We start from the raw sequence: 26440 nt of genomic DNA on the forward strand, positions 1-26440 counted from the left end.
AATATAAAGAGAGCGAAAGTTTTAAGAAAAAATGACATTTTCTACTTTGTCTTTTAAAAAATATCCAATATACTCAATTTTTGTCATATATTTAGGCCAAAATGTATTTAGTTACATGTCTTTGACAAAAAAAATCTCAATAAGCGTATTTTTTTTGGTTTGCGCAAAAGTTGTTATAGCGTCTGCAAACTATGGTTTATATAATGAAATTTACGTAGCTTTTACTTTCTGACTGCCTATCTCATTTCTTGAAGTACTAAAATGGCAGGGCAGTACACCCCCCCCCCCCCCCCCCAAATTACCACTTTCTGGAAAGTAGACATTCTAAGGAATGTCCTGAGAGGCATGTTGAGCCGATTGAATATTTAATTTTTTTGTCACAAAGTTGTCATTGAAATGATAAATTGCTCTCACATGCCATGGGTATATGTATAATTACACCTCAAAATACATTCTGCTGCTTCTCCTGAGTACAGGGATACCACATGTGTGAGACTTTTTGTGAGCCTAGCTGTGTAGAGGACCCTGAAAACCAATCACCACCTTCAGAATTTCAAAGGGCGTAAATTGCTCATTGTACTTTCTCACTACCTATAACGGTTTCAGAGGCCCTGAAATGTCAAGATAGCACAAACCCCTACCCCCCCCCCCCCCCAAATGACCCCAATTTGCAAAGTAGACGCTCCAAGATATTTGCTGAGAGGCATGGTGAGTCCATGGAATATTTTATATTTTGCCACAAGTTTGGGGAAAATAACACTTTTTTTTTATTTTTTAACACAAAGTTGTCACTAAAAGATACATTTCTCACACAGGCCATGGGTATATGTGGAATGACACCCCAAAATACATTCTGCTGCTTCTCCTGAGTACAGAGATACCACATGTGTAAGACTTTGTGTGAGCCTAGCTGTGTACAGGTCCCCGAAAACCAATCGCCACCTACAGAATTTCAGAGGGCGTAAATTGCTCATTGCACTCACAACTACCTATCACGATTTCGGATGCCCTGAAATGTCAAGACAGCACAAAACCCCCCTAAATGACCAAATTTTGCAAAGTAGACACTCCAAGCTATTTGCTGAGAGGCATGGTGAGTCCATGGAATATTTTATATTTTGCCACAAGTTTGGGGAAAATAACACTTTTTTTTTATTTTTTAACACAAAGTTGTCACTAAAAGATAAATTGCTCACACATGCCATGGGTATATGTGGAATGACACCCCAAAATACATTCTGCTGCTTCTCCTGAGTACAGGGATACCACATGTGTGAGACTTTTAGGGAGCCTATCTGTGTACGGGACCCCAAAAACTCACTGCCTTCAAGCTTTCTAAGGGCGTAAATTGCACATTTTACTTCCTCACTGCCTATCGCAGTTTTCAGAGGCCCTGAAATTTCAAGATAGCACAAACCCCCCAAATTACCCCATTTTGCAAAGTAGACACTCCAAGCTATTTGCTCAGAGGCATGGTGAGTCCATGAAATATTTTATATTTTGCCACAAGTTTTGGGAATTTTTTTTTTTTTTACACAAAGTTGTCACTATGTGATATATTACTCACACATGCCATGAATATATTTGAAATGACACCCCAAAATACATTCTGCTGCTTCTTCCGAGTACAGAGAAACCACATGTGAGACTTTTTGGCAGTCTATCTGCGTACAGGACCCCGAAAACCAATCACCACCTTCAGGCTTTCTAAGGGCGTAAATTGTTGATTTCACTCCTCACTACCTATCACAGTTTTTAAGGCCATGAAATGCCAAGATAGCAAACCCCCCCCCCCCCCCAAATCACCCCTTTTCAAAAAGTAGACACCCCAGGGCATCTGCTAAGATGCATGGTGAGCATTTCATTTATTTTGGAAAATGAAGAAAAAAAAGGAAAATGCATTTTTTGAATTTTCAAAACTTTGTGACAAAAAGTGAGATCTGCAAACCACTCAACATGCCTCTCAGCAAATAGCTTAGGGTGTCTACTTTCTGAAAAGGGGCCATGGGGGGGGGGGGTTCGCATGGCCTCCAAAACTGTGATAGGTAGCAGTGGCGGCTGGTGCTCAAAATTTTTGGGGGGCGCAAAAAGAAAAATGTAATAGGTATTGCTTCGCGGCAAAAAACGCGGTAAAAAAATTGCGTGACTTTGAGGTCATGGTACAGGCATGGCACAGGTGATGGCACAGGCATGGCACAGGTGATGGTATAGGCATGGCACAGGTGATGGTATAGGCATGGCACAGGTGATGGTACAGGCATGGCACAGGTGATGGTATAGGAATGGTATAGGCATGGCACAGGTGATGGTATAGGCATGGTACAGGCATGGCACAGGTGATGGTATAGGCATGGCACAGGTGATGGTACAGGCATGGCACAGGTGATGGTATAGGCATGGTACAGGCATGGCACAGGTGATGGTATAGGCATAGCACAGGTGATGGTATAGGCGGCATGGCACAGGTGATGGTATAGGCGGCATGGCACAGGTGATGGTATAGGCGGCATGGTACAGGTGATGGTATAGGCGGCATGGTACAGGTGAGGGCACAGGTCGGCTTCAATCACTTACCTGCTCTCCTCCTGGGCTGCCTGCGAGATGTCCACGGTGCTGCTCCTCTCCTCGAGTCCTCTTCTTCTGACGGCGGCGGGATTCCGGGAACCGTCCACGGCGCTGCTCGTCTCGTCCTCTTCAGTCTTCTGGTCTTCAGATCGGTCCGGGCGGCGCGAAGGAGATTGGGCAGTGATGGTGCGTGATTGACGCACGCACCGGTACCGCCCCCCATTGCGACCTCAGCGGGGTCAGCAATCGGATGTCCTGGATGATGATTGGTCCAGGCTGGAGACTGGACCAATCACAGCCAGGATATCACAAAAGTGGGGTTGTCCTAGCGCTATGACCTGCGCCCAGGTTACGCCCCCAGAAGGCAGCCAATCGGCGCCTCTTCTGGGTCGTAAACCCCACCCACCCCCCCATAGCCACCACATAGGCCGGCGAACGCAATTTTTTTTTTTTTAAACTTTATTGTTCTTTTTGTAATTTTTTTTTTCCTTTTTTTTTAGGGGGGGGGGGGCGGCGGCGCCCTGGCGCCCCCTATGCACAGGCCGCCACTGATAGGTAGTGAGGAACTAAATCAACAATTTACGCCCTTGTAAAGCCTGAAGGCGTGTTTACAGTATATACCTACATTTGGTGTGTTATGGTAGATAGGTTATTGTTTTTTGATTGTATTTTAAGTGGCAGCTCTATTGAATTATTGAATTATTGGTTTTTATACACATTTTGGCGTTGTGGTAGGATCAGTAGTGTAGGTGGGCTTTTGAGTTTAGATCCTGTGTTTTATATTACCAGATGGATCAGACAGACGGTGACTTAGGCCTATGCTATCAAGGGTCAAGTTCCTCCATTCCCTGTAAGGGCGCACTCTACTCGGGTGCTTATAGCTTCTTGGGCCTTCCGTCATCAAGTGTCAGTGGCGCAGGTTTGCAAGGCGGACACCTGGTCGTCGTGCACACTATCACAAAATTCTACAAAGTGGATGTGTTGGCATCTGCGGATGCTTTCTTTGGCCTCAAGGTTTTGCAGGCTGCTGTTCAGAGGGTCTGTTCCCTCTTTGGGGGGTGTATTTTACTGGTTGGACTCCAGTTGTTTTTAGTTGAGCCCCAGTTTGCCTGGTTGGCTATTATGGTTAGCCTTGGGATTTTTTTTTTGTTGTCCCACCCTCATGTTTGGCACTGCTTGGTGACATCTCAATGTTTCTGAATTTAGGAAAATAGGATTTTTGAGAGAGAGAGAGAGAGAGAGAGAGAGAGAGACTGGCGAACAGTCGGCCGTTCTGGTGTCGGCCAACAAAAATTTTAATGCCTGTACGGCCGAAAACGCGCTGTCGGAAGCATCATACTAACAAGCCTACAATCGGCCGATCGGTCGTCGGCCGACTATTTACGGCCGACAATCAGTTGTGTACGAGGCTTTAGTTGCAGTATATTACATTTTGTTCTTTGGTTAGATATGCTGCTACTGACTACAGAGCATTGCAAAGCTGTGTGCCTAATGCTTCTGTATATTGCAGTCTGTCTCAGGCCTGTCCTCAGGTAACCTCTGTTTTGTAGCTAAAAGATACACAAAATGAGTCCACTAGAGAATAGTGCTATGTATGCTTTCAGCTGTCTATATGTGTTAATAATTTACTCTAAATACCCATCTTTATTGCAGAATATGTGCATGTCCTTGTATGTGTGATGGATTTTTTTTTTTTTTTGGGACAAAGCAGAATTTTACACAGACAAGTGTATGTCTAAAGAGGAAAGCAAGATAGCACCGCTTATCCAGAGACAACAGAAGGGTTTGGCAAAAAGCATCAATAAAAAATGGATTTTCTAGATTAAATGTGTCAAACACAAGGCCCTCCAGGCCATTTCATGTGGCCCTCGCACCCAGGGGAAGGGGTGGAAGAGAGATGTGAACAGCCTGTGAAAGAGAGCTGATTCCTGCACACTGTGCATAGCACACCCCTAAACCCTGCACTCTGTATGTAGCACACTCCTCAATACTGCACTCTGTACACAGCGCACCCCTGAACTCTGTATGTAGTGCACCTTTGAACTTTGCGCTCTGTACGTAGTGCACCCCTGGACCATGCACTCTGTACATAGTGCACCCATGGACCCTGCACTCTGTATGTAGTGCACCCCTGTACTCTGCACTCTGTACATAGTGCACCCCCTGGACCCTGTACTCTGTATGTAGTGCACCCCCTGGACCCTGTACTCTGTATGTAGTGCACCCCTGAACCCTGCACTCTGTACATAGTGCACCCCTGGACCCTGCACTCTGTATGTAGTGCACCCCTGAACCCTGCACTCTGTACGTAGTGCACCCCTGGACCCTGTTTTTTAACATTGTAGGCCAATTTGTTTTCTGCTACATATTTTTGGTAAAAAAAATGGTAATAAGCGTATTTTGATTGGTTTGCGCAAAAGATATCGCGTCTACAAACTACGGGAAAGATTTATGTCATTTTTATTGTTTTTTTTTTTTTACTAGTAATGGCAGCGATCTGCAATTTTTAGTGGGACTGCGACATTGCGGCGGGCAGATCAGACCCCTAACTGACATTTTTTACACTTTTGGGGGGACCAATGACATTATATCAGTAATCAGTGCTAAAAATATGCACTGTTACTGATATAATGACACTAGCAGGGAAGGGGTTAACACTGTGGGTGATCAAGGGGTTAAATGTGAGCCTAGGGGAGTGATTCTAACTGTATGGGTGCGTGGCTTGTGAAATGATCACAGAGACCTGTGTTTCTATATAGAAGGATCACAGGCGCTCTGTGATCATTTCAGAGAGAAGAACGGTCAGCTGTGTTTAAACCAGCTGCCTGTCCTTCTCTCTCAGCGGGGGAACGATTGCGGGAGTCAGGCGGCAATCTGAGCCACCTGCCCTGTGCATCGGAGTCCCCGCTGCCAAGTGGGGGCAAGAACGCGCCGCCTTCGGCACGCGCTCGCCCCCTAGCTGCAGGCACGCGACCAACATATACCTACGTCGGTTTGCGTAGGAGGGGCTGCCTGCCACAGTATAACTGCGGCGGGTGGCCCTTAAGTGGTTTAGGTTGATGATGCTTTTTATCTCCTTTAAATTGACTGTTTTTGTTAAATGTGCCCTCTTCTTTACTCACTTGACCTTGGGAAGATTTACCCCCCCCCCCCAACCACACCAGCATAGCCAAACAGAGGAACCAGGTTGACGCGTTTCACGTGCACTGATGCTTAATCATAACCCAATGGTTAGGGTTAAGTGTCAATAATGTGAAATGTGTCAACCTGGTTCTTCTATGTAGCTGTGCTGGTGTCCAAGGATTTGAATTGTTCTAACAGAGAAATTGGAGTTTTATTTTCTTTTGGTGTACAAAAAAACACCTCCATTTCTTGCACCAAGATGGTGAGGAGAGATCCCAGATTTTAGAGTTCCCCCCACATGCCAGGTGAGAGGAAATCCTCCAGTGGGGACACCTGATCTGGGCACAACTAGGAGATGAAAGCAAGAGAATGTCTCCAGCACACCAAGGATCTCCAGAATGAGTCCAAAGCTTTTTTCAGTGATCACATTGTTACAGTAGATTGCAACGTTTTCAGAGCCATGCAGTACCCATTCGCATGCCTGATGAAGGGGTCCTGCGGGGCTTCGAAACGTTGCAATTTGCTGTAATGATGTGATCGCCGAATAAAGCTTTGTACTCTCTCTGAAGATCAATGATGTGCTGGGGACATTCTCTTGCTGTGATTAGTCACGGTTCCAGCCGATGGTCGTTTCAGCACCCACTTACAGTGCATCCGGAAAGTAGTCACGGCTCTTCACTTTTTCCGCATTTTTTTATGTTACAGCCTTATTCCAAAACAGATTACATTCATTATTTTCCTCAAAATTCTACAAAGAATACACCATAATGACCAGAGTTGTATAAAGTACTCGAAACCCATACTTGAGTAAAAGTACAAGTGCTCGATCAAAAAGTGACTTGAGTAGAAGTGGAAGTGCTCTATCAAAAAGTGACTTGAGTAGAAGTACTAAAGTATTCAACATTTTTTGTACTTAAGTATTGCAAGTAGTTTATTTTTAAATTTTGCTACTCAAGTACTGAAAGTAAAAGTACCAGTAGTTTTTAAAAAACAAATTGCTACTCAAGTACTGAAAGTAAAAGTACAAGTACTGTGTTATATAGTTATTATAGAAAAAAGTCAAAAGTTTGAACATCATATTGTTTTTTCTTATTTCAAATGATTAACCTAAAGCACAATCACAATTTGTTTGTTTCATATTTTCTTTTTAGTGGAAAGATTTGGCATAGCAGCTTTTATTTATATATGCAGTAGCATTTATTTTCGTATGCGCTGATTTACACATGACATTATACACATTTTTTTGAGCTTCATGAAACCTGCCATCTACTGTTCAGGCAGTGGTAATTTTTATAATAGTAACGAGTAACTATGCAGCACAAAAAAAAATATCGGAGTAGAAGTATTGAAATCATCAAAAAAATGTAGTGAAGTAAAAGTGGAAGTAGGAGAAAAAAATTCTACTCTAGGAAAGTACAGATACCGCATTTCAGGACTTAAGTACAGTAGTGAAGTAGTTCTACTTAGTTACTATACATCTCTGATAATGACAACGTGAAAGGAGTTTGTTTGAAATCTTTGCAAATTTATTAAAAATAAAAAAAGGAAAAAAAAATCCCATGTACATAAGTATCACAGCCTTTGCTCAATACTTTGTTGAAGTACCTTTGGCACCAATTACAACCTGAAGTCTTTTTGAGTATGATGCTACAAGCTTGGCACATCTATTTATGGGTAGTTTCTCAGATTCTTCTTTGTAGGACCTCTCAAGCTCCATCAGGTTAGATGGGGAGCGTTGGTCCACAGCCGTTTTCAGATCTCTCCAGAGATGTTCAAATCGGGTTCAAGTTTGGGCTCTGGCCGGGCCACTCGAGGACATGCACAGAGTTGTCCTGTAGCCACTCCTTTGTTATCTTGGCTGTGTATTACCCTGTTTCCCTGAAAATAAGCCCTACCCCGAAAATAAGACCTAGCTTTAATTTTGGGGATGGCTGCAATATAAGCCATACCCCGAAAATAAGCCCTAGTTAAAGTCGTTATAAAAACACGCAATCCATGTTGTAAAAAGATTATATAATATACGGTGTGTCTCCTTTTGTAACTTTATTGTGGAATATACCTTATTTACAGTGCCGCTGGGTGCTCACATGACCTGCCGTAGATCTTCTGCTCTCTTCCCAGTTGACGTCAGTGACCCCTTACTCTGCAGTGCTCAAAGCTGGGAAGAAGAGTTCCGGTGGGTCATGTGAGCACCCAACGGTGCTGTAAATAGGGTATTTTCCACTATAAAAATACAAAAGGAGACACACTGCACATTCTATATTCTTTTTACAAAACTGATTTTGACCAAGGTTTATTTTTGGGATTACAGAATGTCCTAATGCTGACTCCTGAGCTGACAGGGAAGACAGGGGACACAGGACATTTTTTAAAAACATTTTATTCCAGGTTTTTAGAACAAAGAGAGGGGTAAATGACACAGTACACTGTGCTGTCTATCATGCCCTAAAGGATCAGGATTTTTTGTTTGTTAGCGTTTCAACCACTTTAGGAGCGTCATGATGACATGACTGTTTTTGAATAAATGTAAATTATTGTACGTACCATAAATAAATAAGACACCCCTGAAAATAAGCCCTAGTGTGTTTTTTGTAGCCAAAATTAATATAAGACCCGGTCTTATTTTCGGGGAAACACGGTAGGGACATTGTTCTGTTGGAAGATGAACCTTTGCCCCAGTCTGAGGTCCAGAGCTCTCTGGAGCAGGTTTTCATCAAGGATGTCTCTGTATATTGCTGCATTTCCTCGATTCTAAATAGTCTCCCAGCTCCTGCTGCTAAAAAACATCCCCACAGCATGATGCTGCCACCACCATGCTTCACTGTAGGGATGGTATTGACCAGGTAATGAGCGGTGCCTGGTTTCCTCCAGACATGAAGCTTGCCATTTACGACAAAGCGTTTAATCTTTGTTTCATCAGACCAGAGAATTTTGTTTCTCATGGTCTGAGAGTCCTTCAGATGCCTTTTGGCAAACTCCAGGTGGGCTCTCATGTGCCTTTTACCGAGGAGTGGCTTCCGTCTGACCACTCTACCATACAGCTCTGATTGGTGGAATGCTGCAGAGATGGTTGTTCTTCTAGAAAGTTCTCTCTCCACAGAGAAAAGTTGGAACTCTGTCAGAGTGACCATCTGGCTCTTGGTCACCTCCCTGATTAAAGTCCTTCTCCCCCGATTGCTCAGTTTGGCCGGGCGGCCCGCTCTAGGAGGAGTCCTGGTAGTTCCAAACTTCTTCCATTTACGGATGATGGAGGCCACTGTGCACATTGGGACTTTCAATACTGCAGAAATGTTTCTGTACCCTTCCCCAGATCTATGCCTCAACACAATCCTGTCTCTGAGGTCTGCAGTCAATTCCTTACAAGTCATTGCTTGGTTTGTGCTCTGACATGCACTGGTAACTGTGGGACCTTTATATAGACAGGTGTGTGCCTTTCCAAATCTTGTCCAATCAACTGCACTTAGCACAGGTGGACGCCAATCAAGTTGTAGAAACATCTCAAGGATGATCAGTGGAAGCCGGATGCACCTGAGCTCAATTTTCAGTGTCATGGCGAAGGCTGTGAATACTTCCTAACATGGGATTTTTTTTTTTTTTCATAAGATTGCAAAGAAACTTTTTTGACGTTTTCATTATGGAGTATTGTTTCTAAAATTTTGAGGAAAATAATGAATTTAATTAACCACTTAAGCCCTGGAAGATTTTACCCCCTTCCTTAACAGGCCCTATTTTGCGATTCAGGACTGCGTGACTTTAACGGACAATTGCGCGGTCGTGCGACGCTGTACCTAAACGAATTTGACGTCCTTTTTTTCCCACAAACAGAGCTTTCTTTTGGTGGTATTTGATGATCTGTGCGATTTTTTGATCATGCGCTATAAACAAAAAAAGAGCGACAATTTTGCAAAAATAATATTCTTCACATTTTTTATATGAAAAAAAAATGTAAAAATCAAAATTTTTTTAACATTTTAGGCCAATTTGTTTTCTGCTACATATGTTTGGCAAAAAAAATCGCAATAAGCGTATTTTGATTGGTTTGCGCAAAAGTTATTGCGTTTACTAAGGGAAAGATTTCTGTCATTTTTATTGTTTTTTTTTTTAACCAGTAATGGCGGCAATCTGTGCTTTTTTTTTTGCGGGACTGCGACAATGTGGCGGACAGATCGGACCCTTGACTGACATTTTTGACACTTTTGGGGGTACCAGTGACATTACTACAGTAATCAGTGCTATACATATGCACTGTTACTGTAAAAATGACACTGGCAGGGAAGGGGTTAACTTTATTGGAGAGGGAGGGGTTAAATGTGTCCCTAGCGGAATGCTTCTAACTGTTATGGGATGTGGCTGTGTGTGTAACCACAGAGATATATGATCCTACATAGCAGGACCGTATGATCTCTGCACTTACACAGGGGAGAATGACAGGTGGCTTTGTTTACATTAGCCGCCTGCCTTTCTCCCTCTTTCCCGGACGATCGCGAATGACCGGCGGACATCGAGTCCGCTGGTCACACGCCCGGGGACCACAGTGAACGAACGGGGGCGGGAGCGCTCGCCCCCTATTGGCTCGCAGGCGAGTGACGTACCCATACGTCACTTTGCCTGCACGGGGCTGACCGCAGCAGTATATGTACTTGCGGAGGTCGGCAAGTGGTTAATCCATTCTGGAATAAGGCTGTAACATAACAAAATGTAGAAAGCGTGAAGCGCTGTGAATACTTTCCGGATGCGCTGTATATGCACAGCCATTTCTACAAGGAACGCGTGCGCTGGGAATAGAAGACTTTCCCTCACTTTGGGGACTTTCCTCTAACTTCTTGTTGTGTCTCTGGGACAGGAAGTCAGGGGAAATTTCCTAATGGTGCACAGAGAGCACAAACCAAATAACCGGGCGTGTGTTATCACCCTTCCAAACTCTAAACCAAAAACAAGTTTTGGTTATTTATACGCTTCAGCATTCCAGAAGTCAGCAATGGCCGCCTCCAATCCTCCTCAGCACAGCTTTCTTACAGAAACACAACATATATATTTATTTATTTTGTACACCAGCAGCTGGGCAGACTTGTGCCCCTCATGCCATGCACGGTGTCAGTTCTATTGCACACACAAGTCCTCCTCAGTCTCCACCAGAAGCGCTCATTATAATGTTATACACTTGTCAGGAGGAGCTCTCTGAGGTACACGGCGCCCCTGCGTCACGCTGACGCCGGCGAACCCGTCCTGCTCTCCCATTGGCCGCCCGACATGCGCAAAGTGTCTGTCACTCCGTGCCCATCCCTCCAGCCAATCACAAAATGGTTGCTGTGCTGCTCTCTCCGCCATTGGCCAATCAGCGGCGTCGCACCTGACAAGGGCCGTCAATCAGCTGGGGATCCTTCACGCACTTTCTATGCCTGGTGCTGCTTGCGACGGCTGCCTCGGATGCGCAGTGTAGCGGAGAGGCAGCGTGCCGTGAGCCGGGCGGCCTGGGGGGGTCCGGGGCCCGGACGTGATGTGAGGAGGAGCCGGGTCCGCTGTGTGCAAGTTGTCCTCACCTAAGGCGGGGAGGAGAAGAGAGCGGAGCCCGGAGAGAGGGACAAACACAGGGGGTCACCAGCTGCTGCCTGAGAGGTGAGTGACAGCACTTCATGTCACCCTGTATATATATTATTTATATCTTCCAATACACCTAACTGACTACACCACCGGGACTACACCACCGGGGGACTACACCTCCCTGGGACTACGCCTCCCTGAGTGTACCACGGGGGACTACACCTCCCTGAGTGTACCACGGGGGACTACACCTCCCTGAGTGTACCACGGGGGACTACACCTCCCTGAGTGTACCACCGGGGGACTACACCTCCCCGAGTGTACCACGGGGGACTACGCCTCCCCGAGTGTACCACGGGGGACTACGCCTCCCCGAGTGTACCACCGGGGGACTACACCTCCCCGAGTGTACCACCGGGGGACTACACCTCCCCGAGTGTACCACCGGGGGACTACACCTCCCCGAGTGTACCACCGGGGGACTACACCTCCCCGAGTGTACCACCGGGGGACTACACCTCCCCGAGTGTACCACCGGGGGACTACGCCTCCCCGAGTGTACCACCGGGGGACTACGCCTCCCCGAGTGTACCACGGGGGACTACGCCTCCCCGAGTGTACCACGGGGGACTACACCTCCCCGAGTGTACCACGGGGGGACTACACCTCCCCGAGTGTACCACGGGGGGACTACACCTCCCCGAGTGTACCACGGGGGGACTACACCTCCCCGAGTGTACCACCGGGGGACTACGCCTCCCCGAGTGTACCACGGGGGACTACACCTCCCCGAGTGTACCACGGGGGGACTACACCTCCCCGAGTGTACCACGGGGGGACTACACCTCCCCGAGTGTACCACGGGGGGACTACACCTCCCCGAGTGTACCACGGGGGGACTACGCCTCCCCGAGTGTACCACCGGGGGACTACGCCTCCCCGAGTGTACCACCGGGGGACTACGCCTCCCCGAGTGTACCACCGGGGGACTACACCTCCCCGAGTGTACCACCGGGGGACTACACCTCCCCGAGTGTACCACCGGGGGACTACACCTCCCCGAGTGTACCACCGGGGGACTACACCTCCCCGAGTGTACCACGGGGGGACTACACCTCCCCGAGTGTACCACGGGGGGACTACACCTCCCTAAGTGTACCACCGGGGGACTACACCTCCCCGAGTGCACCACTGGGGGGGGTCTACACCTAGTTACATAGTTGGCGAGGTTGAAAAGACACCAGTCCATCCAGTTCAAACTATGAGTGAGTGAGTGTGTATGTGTTTGTCAATAGTACATTGTATACCCCTGTATGTTGTGGTCATTAAGATGCCCATCTAATAGTTTTTTGACACTATGGATGCTCCCTGCTGATTCCACTGCTTGTGGAAGAGAGTTCCACATCCTTACCCCTCTGACTGTATAGAACCCTTTACAGTTTAAGGTTAAACTGCTCTCTTCTAATTTTAGTGGATGCCTGCGAGTCCTTTTAAATTTACTTTTAGCTGAAAAGTTTGTTCCCTATGCTATGGTCACCAGTACGGTATTTGTGGTATGAGGTATTCCTCATAGTTGATGTCCTCCATTCCTCTAAGTATCTTTGTTGGCCTTCTCTGGATTCTCTCCAGTTCCAGCACATCCTTCCTGAGGACCGGTGCCCAGAACTGGACAGCATACTCCAGATGTGGCCGGACCAGAGTCCTGTAGAGAGGGAGAATTATCTTTTTATCTCTGGAGTAAATCCCCTTTTTGTACATGCCAGTATTCTGTTGGCTTTGCTTGCAGCAGCTTGACATTGCTGAGCTTGTCATCTACCAGGACCCCCAGGTCCTTTTTCGTCTTAGTTTCCCCCAGAGGTTCTGCCCCTAGTGAGTAACTTGCGTTTGTATTTCTGGCACCCAAATGCGTTACCTTACATTTTTCAACATTAAACCTCATCTGCCATGTAGATGCGCACCCCATTATTTTGTTCAGGTATTGTAAGGTTACCTGACCAGTCAGAGTACTCCCCATTTATCATCACCCTCCTAGATTCGTCCCTGGAGCCAGTTCTCTATCCAGGTACTCACCCTATGGTCCATACCTACGTACCTTTAAATTGTATAGTAAAGGTTTGTGGGGAACTGTATCTTGTGAAGTCCAGGTACACCACATCCACAGGCTTTCCTTTATCCAGATGGCAGCTTACTACTTCATAGAAGGTAATAGATTGGTCTGGCAAGAACGATTCTTCATGAATCCATGCTGATTACTAATGGTAATATTTTTATTACTAAAGTCTTGTGTATATAGTCCCTTATCCCCTCCAATAGCTTGCAAACTGTTGATGTTAGGCTAACCGGCCTATAGTTCCCTGGGATATATCTTTGCCCTTTTTTTTTTTTTTTAAATATTGGTGCCACATTGGCTTTTCTCCAATCAGCTGGTACCATTCCCGTCAAACTGTCCATAAAAATTAGGAACAATGGTCTGGCTATCACCTGGCTGAGTTTCTTAAGGACCCTCAGGTGTAAGCCATCTGGTCTCCTTGACTTATTTGTTACATTTTTTGAGTCTAGTTCACTAGTCTCTTCTGTTAACCACGAAGGTGCTTCTTGTGACGTGTTATTAACTTTAACATTACAGTCTAGGTTACTGTATCCTCCGCCCCCCACCCACAATTCTTTTGTGAAGACTGAGAAGAATTTATTTAGAACCTCTGCCTTCTCTCTGTCCTTTATATCCAGATCCCCATCATCATCCTTTATGTTCTGGCCTAACTTTCTTACTATTTTTTATATACTTTTTTTTTTTTTTTTTTCTTTACTCTCCGCTATTTGCCTTTCGTGTTCTGTCTTAGCCGCCTTGATTGCTCTCTTACATATCTCATTGCATTCTTTGTAATGTTGGAATGCTGCCAAGGACCCCTCGGCTTTGTATTTCTTGAAGGCCTTTTCTTTTGGTTTTATATGCATTTTTACATTGGAGTTTAGCCACCCAGGATTTATTTTAGCTCTTTTAAACGTATTCCTTGTCAGAATGCACTGGCCTTTATGAAGTATGTTCTTAAAACCCTTCCATTTTTCCTCCGTGTTCCTTGTTCCCTGGATTCTATCCTATTTAGTATCGTCTAGCATAGAGCGCAGTTCTTTGTATTCCCCTTCTGTTTCCTATTTCTGTGATTTATACTGAAACCAATTGACCTGTGGTCACTGTTTTCTAAATTGCCCCTTATTGCTACATCCCCAATCAGGTCTTTATTATTTGTAATCAGTAGGTCTAGTAACGCATTGTTTCTCGTTGGTGCATTCACCATCTGACACATGAAATTTTCCTGCAAATCATTTAGAAAATGGTGAGTCTTAGACAAACGTGCGGTTCCTTCTGCCCAGACTATATCTGGATAAATAAAATCCCCCATTATGACATTTCCCATCCTTGCTGCCATTTGAAGCTGTGATAGGAGGGCCGCCTCTCCCTCCTCCCTATGGTTAGGTGGCCTATAGCAGTGGTCCTCAACTCCGGTCCTCAGGGCCCACTAACAGGCCAGATTTTAAGTATTACCTTGAGGAGATGCAGACTAGAGTACTGCAATCACTGAGCAGCAAATGATATCACCTGGGATGTATTTCAGTTATCTTGCAAATCTGGCCTGTTAGTGGGCCCTGTAGGCCAGGGTTGAGGACCACTGGCCTATAGCATATGCTGAATATTACTTTCCCCTTTTGAAGCTCTACCCAAAGTGATATTGTCCCTCATATTCACTTGCACATCACTCTTTATATACTGGCATACTGCTCCCCCTTTTTTTACCCTCCCTATCTCTGCGATAAAGGGAATACCCCTGAATGAATGCCAGCCAATCATGACAGCTGTCAAACCAAATTTCTGAAATTCCACAAAATCAAAATCCTCCTCATACATTAGCAGCTCCAGTTCCCATCTTGTTAGCCAAACTTCTAGCATTAGTATACAAACCTCGTCATTTTTTTTTTCTGGTCACATACTATACCCTTGTTTGATCGTATGAGGCTGCATTTTGATTTTGTCAACTTGCCTACCTTGGGTTTTGGAACTCTGGTCACCCTACCACTAATTCCCCCAATATTGCCTGCTGAACCTTGTTCCCTGCTGTCTAGCTCCACACCTGGACCCTCTTCTCCCCCCCCCCCCCCATTACCTAGTTTAAAAGCCTCTCTAACTATTCGGCCATCTTCTCTCCCAGTAGGGCTGCATCCTCCCCATTTAGGCGCAATCCGTCCCTTCTAAAGAGACGGTAGCTGACTGAAAAGTCGGCCCAGTTCTCCAGGAACCCAAACCCCTCCTTTCTACACCAGTTCCTCAGCCACTTGTTAACTTCCCTTAACTCCCGCTGCTTCTCTAGCGTGGCTCAAAGTAAAAGTAGTATTTCCGGCTTCACCTCCCCCGCTGTACCCCCTGAGCTACACTCTATTCTGAGTACACTCCCTTACCCTGACTTTCACTGTACCCCAACTATACCACCCCATCACCCCAATTTTACTGCTCCGCTACAGCACTTCACCTTGACTACATCTCACCACCACCATGACTTCACCATCCAACCGCCCCACCTTACCTTGACCACACTGATCCACCACCCCTACTACATCGTCTTACCTCAACTACACAACTCCACCGCCTTACCCTGATCACCACAGCTACCCCACTGCATCCTCCTGCCGACACCACTCCACCATCCCAACTACATAGCCTTACCCTGACTAATCTCTCCAGCCCCCTGACAACACCAACTAACCTCACCACCTTACCCCGACTACATCATTCCACCACCCCCACTACACCACTCTTCCTCGACTCCACCACCCCCAACTATGTAGCCTTACCCCAACTACACCAATCCATCACATCCTAGCTCCACCGCTCCACCATCCCAATACACCCCTTACCCTGACTACATCACTCTGCTCCCAACTACACCATCTTACCCCCACAGCATTACCTCAACTACATTGCCTTACCCTGACTACAAAACTCCACTTTGAATATACTTCTCCACCACCACCTGTAACAAAGGGATTTCACACTATTCTAATCTTAATACCCGACACTTCTGTGTACACTGCAGAGGGGAGGGGCTGAGATCCTCTTCTGACAACTATGAGAGGAGAAAACCGCAGAGTGGGAGATTAGCGAGGAGAGCCCGGAGCAGCGATGTAATGAAGGTATTCCCCACTATTCTATTCCAAAAACGCATACCGAACATTATATAAAACACTAATAAAGTGGATTATTGGATTTTAATGACACTAAACTAGGTTCACAGGGGATTCCTGGTAGGGAGGGAAGGGAAGACCGCAAATTACAGCTAAAATACCTACCCCACATGTTTAGTACCAGATTTGTGCCAAACATTGTCTTTAGATTATAAAACTTTTAATGTACAAAATATCTGCACCGATACTTGGTTACCACCGCATCGGTCTATCCCAAATATATAAAAAAATAAAATAAATATATATATATATATATATAATTTCTTTAACTCCCCCCCCCCCCCCCCCCCCAAAGTATAGCATCAAGTCAGTTAAACTCCTCTGAACAGGAATGGTTTTACAGGTGGAAGAAACTGACATTTTTTTCCCTACTCTTCTTTTCTGACTGTTTTTCACTGGTTTTGTCTTTGGCTAGGGTCAGCGTCACTACTGGTAGCATGAGGTGATGCCTGGACCCTATAGAGGTAGCACAGGCAGTCAATATGTGCCATTGCCCGAAGGTTTACGGTGTCTCCCAGCACAGTCTCAAGAGTATAGAGGAGATTCCAGGAGAGAGGCAGTTACTCTAGGAGAGCTGGACAGGGCCATAGTAAGTCCTTAACCCCCCCCCCCCCCAGTAGGACTGGTATCTGCTCCTTTGTGGAAGGAGGAACAGGATGATCACTGCCAGAGGGCCTACAAAATGACCTCCAGCAGGCCACTGGTGTAAATGTTTCTGACCAAAAAATCAGGAACCAACTTCATGAGGGTGACCTGAGGACCCAACAACCTCTTGTGGGCCATGTGCTTACTGCCCGTAACTGTTGAGCTCTATTGGCATTTGCCATTGAACAGCAGAATTGACAGGTCTGCCACTGGCGCTTTGTCACATGTGCTCAGAGTGATCCTGCTCTCATCTGTGAAAAGCACAGACGTGAGGGTCTGGAGAAGCCATGGAGAACATTATGCTGCCTGTAACGTTGTACAGTGGGTCCAGGTTCACAACAATGCCCAGCCTATGTGGTGAGAGTATGCAGCAAGTTTGGAGGATGAAAGCATTGAAACCATTGAATGGCCCCCACGCTCGCATGACCTAAATCAAATAGAAAACCTCTGGGACATTATGTTTTGGTCCATCTGAAGCTGCCAGATTGTGCCTCAGTCTGTTCAGGAGCTCAGTGATGTCCTGGTCCAGATCTGTGAGGAAATACCCCAGAACATCATCTGTTGTCTCATTAGAAGCATGCACCGACACTGTCTGGCATGCATAAAAGCACGTGGGGGGCCTACAAACTGCTGAGTACTATTTTGAGTTGCTGCAATAAAATTAGGAAAATGGACTGGACTAGCCTGCTGCATCATTTTTTCACTTTGACTTTTGGGGTGTCTTTGATGGAAATGAAAATGATCAACCTACAGAGAGCTGAATTCAAACGATGTGGCATCCTTTCGTTCCTAACACATTACCCAGTCCATATCAGTATAGATATCCAGCATAATATTTTTTCCCATTGAGGTCTGATGTGTTTTCAAAGTGTTACTTTAATTTTTTTGAGCAGTGTATATAACTTTTTTTTTTTTTTTTTTTTTTTTCTGTCAGGTTTGAAGAAATGCTGTAAAGTAAGAATGCTTTTAAAATGTATATTTGAAATTGTTTTTATCAATTTAAAAAAAATGGAGCGAACAGAAGAAAAATAAACCAAATATTTATTTGATTTTTAACTACCCTTTGGCTTTAAATCCCCATCAATTCTTACACTTGCACACTTTGTACACTTACAAAGTCAGGGAGTTTGTAGCATTAGTCAGGTGCATGACTAACCAATTATACCAAGCAGGTGCTAATCATGAGTTTCATATGTTGGCTGAAACAGTCAATACCTAAAACAACTAGCTGTGTAGGAGGCTTAAAACTTGGTGAGGTACAGCCAAGCTCTGATATGAAGGTGAGGTTGTGGCAGACAGTTAAGGTCACATGTCCTACACCATGGCAAGACTGAGCACAGCGACAAGACACCAGTTAGTTATACTAGATCAGCAAGGTCTCTCCTAGGCAAAGATTTTAAAGCAGACTGGGGGTTCAAGATGTGATCAAGATCTTTTGAAGAAGCACAAAGAAGCGGGCTACATTAAGGACTATAGATGCAGTTGTCTGCCAAGGAAACTTAATGAAGCATATGAAAGACCCATCATGCTTCCCTTTGACATAGTAAGATGTCCAGCAGTGCCATCTGCATAAAACTGGCGGAAGCCAGGGGGACCCAGGTACACTCTACTGTCCAGAGAAGTCTGGCCAGAAGTGATCTTTGTGGAAGATATGCTGCAAAAGTCATACCTCTGACGCGGGAACATGGCTTAGCGACGCAACTATGCTTTAAGACCTAGGAACTGGGGTGTAACTGGCAGCAGGTGCTCTTGAATGATAAGTCAAAATGTGAAATATTTAGCTGTAGCAGGAGGAAGTTTATGCACAAAGGGATAGAGAGCAGTACAATTATGAGTGTCTACAGGCAACAGTGAAGCATGGTGGAGGTTCCTTGCAAGTCTGGGGCTGCATTTCTGTAAATGGAGTTGGCGATTTGGTCAGGATCAATGCTGGGAAATACAGGCAGATACTTTTATCTATCATGCCATACAGTCAGGGAGGCGTGTGATTGGCCCAAAATGCATTCTACAGCAGAACAACCTCAAATGTCAAGAACTATCTTCATCATAAGAAGTCCTGGAAGTGGAGTCCGTCTGGATTTACATGCATTGAAGGATTTGGGGTAGCCTACAGCCACAGAAGATTTGCAGTTAGGTTGTTCCAAACATCTTGGGAGAACTATCTGCTGAGTTCCTTCAAAAACTGAGTGCCAGTGTTTAGGAATTCCCTACAGGCGATTTACTGTTCGGATCAGACTTGGAAACTGCCTTGGACAGAACCGCAGCCAAAAATAAAGGGTTTCCTCAAACCAACAGAAGCCAGGGAAAGTGTCCTTTCTGTCAGTCCAGGAGATTTAATTAATAAAACGGGATCAAAGAAGCTCTAGACACAACAAAACAAAAAAGGCAAGGGAGACTTAATCCTCAAGCCTTCCATCCCAAGAAACAAAAAGCAATGACTGTCTCCAGGTGGGGAGGCAGATTGGTGGCCTTTGCTAATCGGTGGAAGAAGACCACAAAAAACTGATTTTGCACGGTAGCAGAAGGTTACTCGATAGGTTTCCACTTGTCCCCGAACAAAGTACCTGGTGACGACACTCCCGAAATACAGACCACACAGAGGCCTTTCTATCCGCACTAAAAAGCCTGCTAAAGCAGAAAGTGATTTGTCACGTCCCACTGGAAGAGGAAAAAAACAGTTTATACACACATCTATTTACAAGGAAGCCATCAGGCAAGCTAAGGCTCACACTGAACCTCAAACCACTCAACAAAAGGATAAGGTACAAGAGATTCAGGATGGAGTCCATGTACTCAGTCAGGAATATCCTTCAAGTGGGAGTATTCATGGCTACAGTAGATTTGCAAGATGCAAATTTACACGTGCCAATAAAAAAGAATCATCAAAGATACAAGATTTGCGGTCCAAGGTCCGGCTATCACTCTACATTTGCTGTACACAGCTCTGCCTTTCGTTATCTCTTCTGCACCCAGGGTTTCTTAAAATAATGGCAGATGCTCTAAAACACCTAAGACAGCAAGGCATAGGCGCGGTGTCATACCTCGACGATCTGCTGTTCTTCGCCGAATCCGCAGAGAGACTGGAAGCCAATCTGTACACAAGCATCTTTTTACTTGCAAAGCTTAGGATGGATGATGAACTCAGAAAAATCACAATTAACCCCAAGCCAGAGGGTTATATATTTGGACTATGTACTAGATGCCAAAATAAGCAAGATTTTCCGAACATAGGAAAAGGTGGAGCAAATCGGAGGCTATAGTATCTGGGGCCAAATTCATGACTATCAGACGGGGCATGGCAGTGTTGGGACTATTGACATCCTTAATTCCGGCCCCAGAAACCGTGGTTGTCACCTGAAAAACCTCAGTGTTCGACCACATCTGACACTACCAGACATACCGAACGTCCTATCTCAGAGGCCAGTCAACCACCCGAACCACAAGGTCATGAAGCTTTCGGCCTGGTTACTGAAAGGGTGAGGTTACAGAGGAAGGGTCTGTCAAACCAGGTGATAGACACCATTTTAGCCAGCAGAAACCTATGACTAGAGCCATCTACGAGAAAGTGAGGAAAAAATTTGTCCTCTGGTACGGGAGCAAAGGAGACTCCGACAAGAGAACTATTCCAGCAGTTTTAGACTTCTTACAGGTAGGAGCGGACAAAAACATTTCCCATAACACTTTGAAGGTCCAAGTGGCGGCTCTATCTTCCTGCCTAGACATCGGGCTGACAGAAAACCCACTCGTAAGAGATTCCTTCTCTTGTTTAAAAGACCCACAAAGCTCAGCAGAACCCAGGCATGGGACCTCTCCACGGTACTTAAAGGATTCCTCTCTTTACCCTTTGTAGGAATGCTCAGATAAATACCTTTTACACTAAAAACATTACTCCTAGTAGCCCTTGTTTTGGCCAGGAGAGTAGGCAAAATTACAGGCTTTATCTGTTAGAACCCTACTGTCTGATTCAGACAGATAGGATCATCCTTACCCCAGACCCAGCTTTTCTATCAAGTCTCCAACTTTCCACAGAGCACAGAATGTGGTTATCCCCTCCATTCCAGGTTCAAATCGGAAGATAAAAGACATACAAGAAGATAGATGTAAGCAAAATTTCCATAGCTTACCTTGGGAGGACTAAGGACTGGTGCAAAACGACCACGCTATTTGTTCTCCACACAGGAATCAACAAGGGTATGCAGGCCTCAAAGTACGATAGCCAAATGGATAAAGCTTGCTATTCAGACAGCCTACCAAGCACAAAACCTTGCTCCACCGAAGCGGAGTCAAAGCCCCCTCGACCAGAGCATGGGCATCCTCCCCAAGTGCAGAAAGGGCTGGGGCAACACAAAACAGATTTGCAGAGTAGCAACATGGTCGAGCTTCAGTACCTTTGCAAGGCATTACCGCATCAACCACCTGTCCAGTCAGGACCAGGTGCTCAGGTGCTCCAGACCTTATCCCCTCCCTAGTAAGTATTGCTTGATACATCCTCTCAGATGCTGCCCTGCGAGACGTCTAGAGAAAACAGAGTTGGGTACCTGGTAACTTTCTAAGGGCAGCATTAGTTTCTGCCCTAAACGGTACAAAATATTTTTGTGGATTCATAAGCTTACTGAGGGTTCCTTTGTTGCTTTACGAATGCAGAGGCATGCAGGTATGACCTAACATTTTTATAATGGTGGACTATGGTTTCCTGTTTCAGATGGGAGAAGCCTATCTCTCAGATGCTGCCCTGGAAGACTTCTTAGAGTTACCAGGTTCCTAATACAGATGTTTACTTGTAAGCAACAAGTGTCAGAAAAAGGATTAGCCTTTAAGCGGTTAAACTGACCTGATTTGCAGACTAAGTTCATCCCTTTTCATCTAAAAGAACCAAATGATACATTTTTTTTTTGTTTTTTTTTTTGGCAGCTCTGAGCAGAGAACGGATCTGCACTTGTTTAACATGAATTGTGGGAATTCCGGATTAAGATCGTGAGGGGGGGTTAAATCGAGATTGATTTTTTTTTTTTTTTTTTTTTTATTCTATTAATCGTGCAGCTCTAGCACACATTTAATGCCGACATTTAATTCACACTAGGTCGCTCCGACTCAGGGGGCGACCAGTAATGTCGCGTGCAGGACGACTTTGGCACGACTTGCACGGACTTCATAAAATGAATGTCAATGCAAGTCGCCTCCACTTTGCCCCGAAGTAGTACAGGACCCTTTTTCTAAGTCGGAGCGACTTGTGTCGCTCCTATTAGAACCGGTCCTGTACTACTCAATGACCGTGACGGTGCACGACTTGCCAGGCTGACTAAGTCGCCTGACAAGTCGTATTAGTGTGAACCGGCACTTACACTGATAATCAGTGCAGCCTCATCAGTGTCGATTTAGTGCACATCTTGTGAAGAGAAATTTCTTCCAAAATGTTATAACTTATACTAAAGATTTTAGTTTATTTTTTTATTTTATGGTGGTATTTTTAATCACTAGGTTTTTTTACAACAGAAAAATTATAAAAATGTCACATGGGTGGTGTTGCATGACTACACAAATGTCATTCATAATGTGACCATGCTGAAAGCTGAAAATTGGACTTGGCAGGAGGAAGGGAGGAAAGGCATTCATAGCGCATAGTGAATGGTATGACTTAAAAAAAAAAAAGCAGAGTTCAGCTAGAGAAGACCACTGCGCTTTTGTGCAGTGTCAGTTAGTGGCCACTACCAAGCTCAGCTGGAGCTGAAAGAGGGTGCATTGTGCATGCACAGTTTGAAGGGCCTGAAGTGGCCTGCTTGTGGTCTACTGAGATATTAAGCTTGTCCTGCAAATGACAGGACAGAGGAGAATGAGAAGTCAGCATCTTTCTGCAGAGCTACAGTACACAGTGGGGACTAGACATCAGACCAAAGTGTAACAAAGTGGTTTTAAAGCCTCAAGGTTTTTTACTTCAATGTGTTCTCTGCATTAAGGTTAACCCCCCGCCCCCTCCCCCCATACTTGGTTGAGCCCTATTTTGATCCAGCGCTGTGCACGAGAGCAGCGGCTGTCTACCTCCCCTTTTAGTTCTAAGTTACGGTTAAAAAGCCATTTCCTTATCCACCTGCAAGCCGCACTGGGGTCCTTGGTTTGAAACTCAACCAGGATGCAACCTGCATGGTGTTTGAATTTTCTCCCTGAGCTTGCGTGGGTTTATTCCAGGTACTCCTGTTTGTTCCCACACTTCAAAGACCTGCTGGAAAGATTTATTAGCTACTGTCTAAAGTTGTCCCGTGTGTGTTTAGATTGTAAGCTCCTTGAGGACATAAAGGAGTACAAAAACTCTCATGGTGTAGTAGTATGTATACCACTTTAAAGGGGTTAACAATAGTCACAAATGAAAATGTGCAATAACTAAAGTGCTGTGTAAACTGTCAGCTCCACATAAATGGCTACTCTGACATGTTTCGTCACAGCGGACAACTGGGGGTCAGGGCAAATGTAGGTGATGCAAACACGCAGGCCAGGACTCCAAAGTGGTCTGTAGCACAGCACAAAGGAAGGAGTTGGATGTTTGTACCAGATTCATATTAAATTATGCTGATTTTACTTTATTTTGTGACTATTTTAACCCCTTTAAATAAATTGGTATACATACTACAAAATGAGTTGTTTATTTTTTTACTCCTTTGATTACCGGTGGATACGAGTGATATCCATGTGGAAGGTTCCGTGGAGAGTCCATGATGTCCCAGCATTGATCACACTAAAAGTGTCTTGACCATCCATTCGAAGTGATCTCATTATCCGGTAAGATGAACTCCTATGCAGTAAGTGGTGTTTGCGTGAAGTACCGTATTTATCGGCGTATGACACGCACTTTTTCCTCCTAAAAATGGAGGAAAAAGCAGCAGTGCGTGTTATACGCCGATATTAAAAAAAAACAGCCAGGAAGCATTGCCGAGAGCAGAAAGGGGCGGGCCGGGCCCAGGAGAAGGGAGAACGAGCGAGCGCACATCGGAAGTCCCGCCTATGACAGACGTCACATGTCTCGGCAGAGGAGGCGGGACTTCCGATGACTGCGCTCGCTAGTTCTTCCTTCTCTGCCCGGCCCGCCCCTTCTGCTCTCGGCGCTGATTCCTGCCCTTTTTTTAAAACAGATTTGGTCAGTTCCAATGGCGCTTGCGAGGCTGCATATTTGGACATTGCGCTTGCGAGGATGCATATTTGGACATTGCGCTTGCGATGCTGCATTTATGGACACTGCTGATGAGGATGCATTGTTGGACACTGGTGAGACATCATTTGATTTAAAAAAAAAAAAAAAATGTTCTGAGTTCAAAGCTGTTTGTTTTAAATTTAAGCTTTTTTCCTGAAATTTCTCTCCAAATATTGGGGTGCATGTTATACGCCGATAAATACGGTATTTCTTGTCTCTTGGTGAATGGAATTATTATTTACGAGGACTTATCACGTCACTGGATTATTCTCACTATACACTTGTTGTGGTGGACGGTTTCGTACACTTTTCTTTCTTCTTATCTGCATAGGGTTTTCTGAGCGCTGCACATATTTATGAATCTCAACCTGTAATAAAATAAATCTTAGAGTTGCCCAAAGGCAAAAATGTATCAGCTATTTATTCTGTACCCACAGCATACAAAGGAGTACTTTTTGTAGTAATCTGTAGGGTAACTAAAAACAATTCCTAGCTCCTCATATAGCTCACAGCCTGCATATCAAGGTATCCTTGTGTAGTTATATAGTGTAGGAAAGAAATCCTATTGACTTTTTTCTCTGCTCAGCATAACACTATCACTATTTTGTCTCTGCAGACCCATGCTTGGTAGAGGACGTAAACGCAAGTTTAATGATTGTGAAGAAACCATGACTGACTTTACTTGTGCCTCCGATTGTAACCGAAGTATGCCATACAGTCATCAAAGGCAACTAGTGCTCAACATGTGCCTCAACAAACTGCAAAACTATAAAATGCTGGCGGAGCCTAATCTGCACCGCTCCGTTCTCATAGCCAATACAGTCCGTCAGATTCAGGAGGAAACACGGCAGGAGGCCACACAACTGCCAGGAATTGTGGATAATGAGATTGCCCCCAACAGTTTAATGTACACAGGAAGTGATTTCCTGGAGACCTCCTTAAATCTGCCCTTCGCCATCAACACCGATTTCACAAGGGATTCCTGGCCCAGTGAAAATCCAGTAGAAAATTTGATGGAAGTCACAGATGATGACATGTCTTCTGCCATTTCATCCATTCTGAAAGATCTTGATTTTGTTGAGGACATCAGCCCTATTCCCTCCCTAGGCCCTGTTGCAGATGAGCCTCCAAGACCTGTGGAAAATGGATTCAAAGCTGAAAAACCAGACACAAGAGGAGGAGAATGTGTCTTTGGTTCCTTCGAACTTACAAGTTCTACCAGTTACCTAAAAGATTTATCTGTAGATGACATTTTTGATGACATTGATACATCAATGTATGACTCAGATGTTGGTTTTTCTTTGTTGGTTTCCCCAAGGATGCAGCCTACATTTGAAGAACCCCTAAAACTATATACACTGTGCAATAATTCCTCAAGCAACATGCAAGTATGCAGGACAGATCTGAACGATTTGGACCATATTATGGAAATTTTAGTTGGATCCTGACGATTTCATCTCCTGACCTGCTTTTCAATTTTAAAGCCAGATAACTGGGTCTTGAAGGTGAAGTGCATTGTAAACCACAACTAAATCATTCAGCACTTATTAGCTAACCATATTGCAGTTGCACAAAGAAATCAGGCTTTTTCTTTGACTTCGATATACAGCAAGATATACGACCGAAGTTTTTAAATTGCCTATGGAATCAGACTGCTTGCCAAGAAATTCTTACAGTATTATGTACATCCTTCATTTGAAGAAATTGTGTGATAAAATGGCTATTTTTCTAACTATTTTAGTCTTTCTAAACTTTCGATAAATTTACCTATCAGAGCCAATGTGGGATGTCACTACTTGTATATAGCGGACACTACCTCTTTACGATGAAGTGCTAAATACCTGCTCTTGTGCAGTACACGTTTGTTTTATTTTGCAGTTTTTCTGTTTGTGTTTTGGTAGACTTTTAACAAACTGATTTCGTAAATTCTAGATTATGTTCTGTTTAATTTATAAGTGGATTGTTTAATTATTTCTAATTGTAATTAGATCCCGTGATTTTGATTCTTTAATATAACATGCGCTGTCGTCCACACAGACCAGTGGAAACCCATTTTGGGGTTAGATTGAGTGTGAGGATGCATTTAGAACAAAAGATGATCAATAAGGAGGTGTGGCCCTCAGTAACCCATAAGAATCCAAAATCGTTTTG

The 26440-nt window shown here is 44.8% G+C and overlaps 1 protein-coding gene across 1 annotated transcript; it reads left to right on the forward strand.

Annotated features, from left to right (window-relative positions):
• The first annotated feature begins 11049 nt into the window (after window positions 1-11049).
• Window positions 11050-26051, forward strand: LOC309569077 (SERTA domain-containing protein 2-like). The gene is made up of 2 exons (XM_082274840.1): window positions 11050-11304; window positions 24906-26051. The coding sequence occupies exon 2, from the start codon at window positions 24910-24912 to the stop codon at window positions 25735-25737; it is 828 nt and encodes a 275-aa protein (XP_082130966.1). The 5' UTR covers window positions 11050-11304; window positions 24906-24909; the 3' UTR covers window positions 25738-26051.
• Window positions 26052-26440: the final 389 nt, after the last annotated feature.

This window comes from Pelophylax lessonae, assembly GCF_965119305.1.
Source record: "Pelophylax lessonae genome assembly, chromosome: 13".
Lineage (NCBI taxonomy): Eukaryota > Metazoa > Chordata > Amphibia > Anura > Ranidae > Pelophylax > Pelophylax lessonae.

What these genes read in the sequence shown, in the direction of transcription:
- LOC309569077 (XM_082274840.1), top strand. Translation starts at nt 24,910, where the DNA reads ATGCTTGGTAGAGGACGTAAACGCAAGTTTAATGATTGTGAAGAAACC.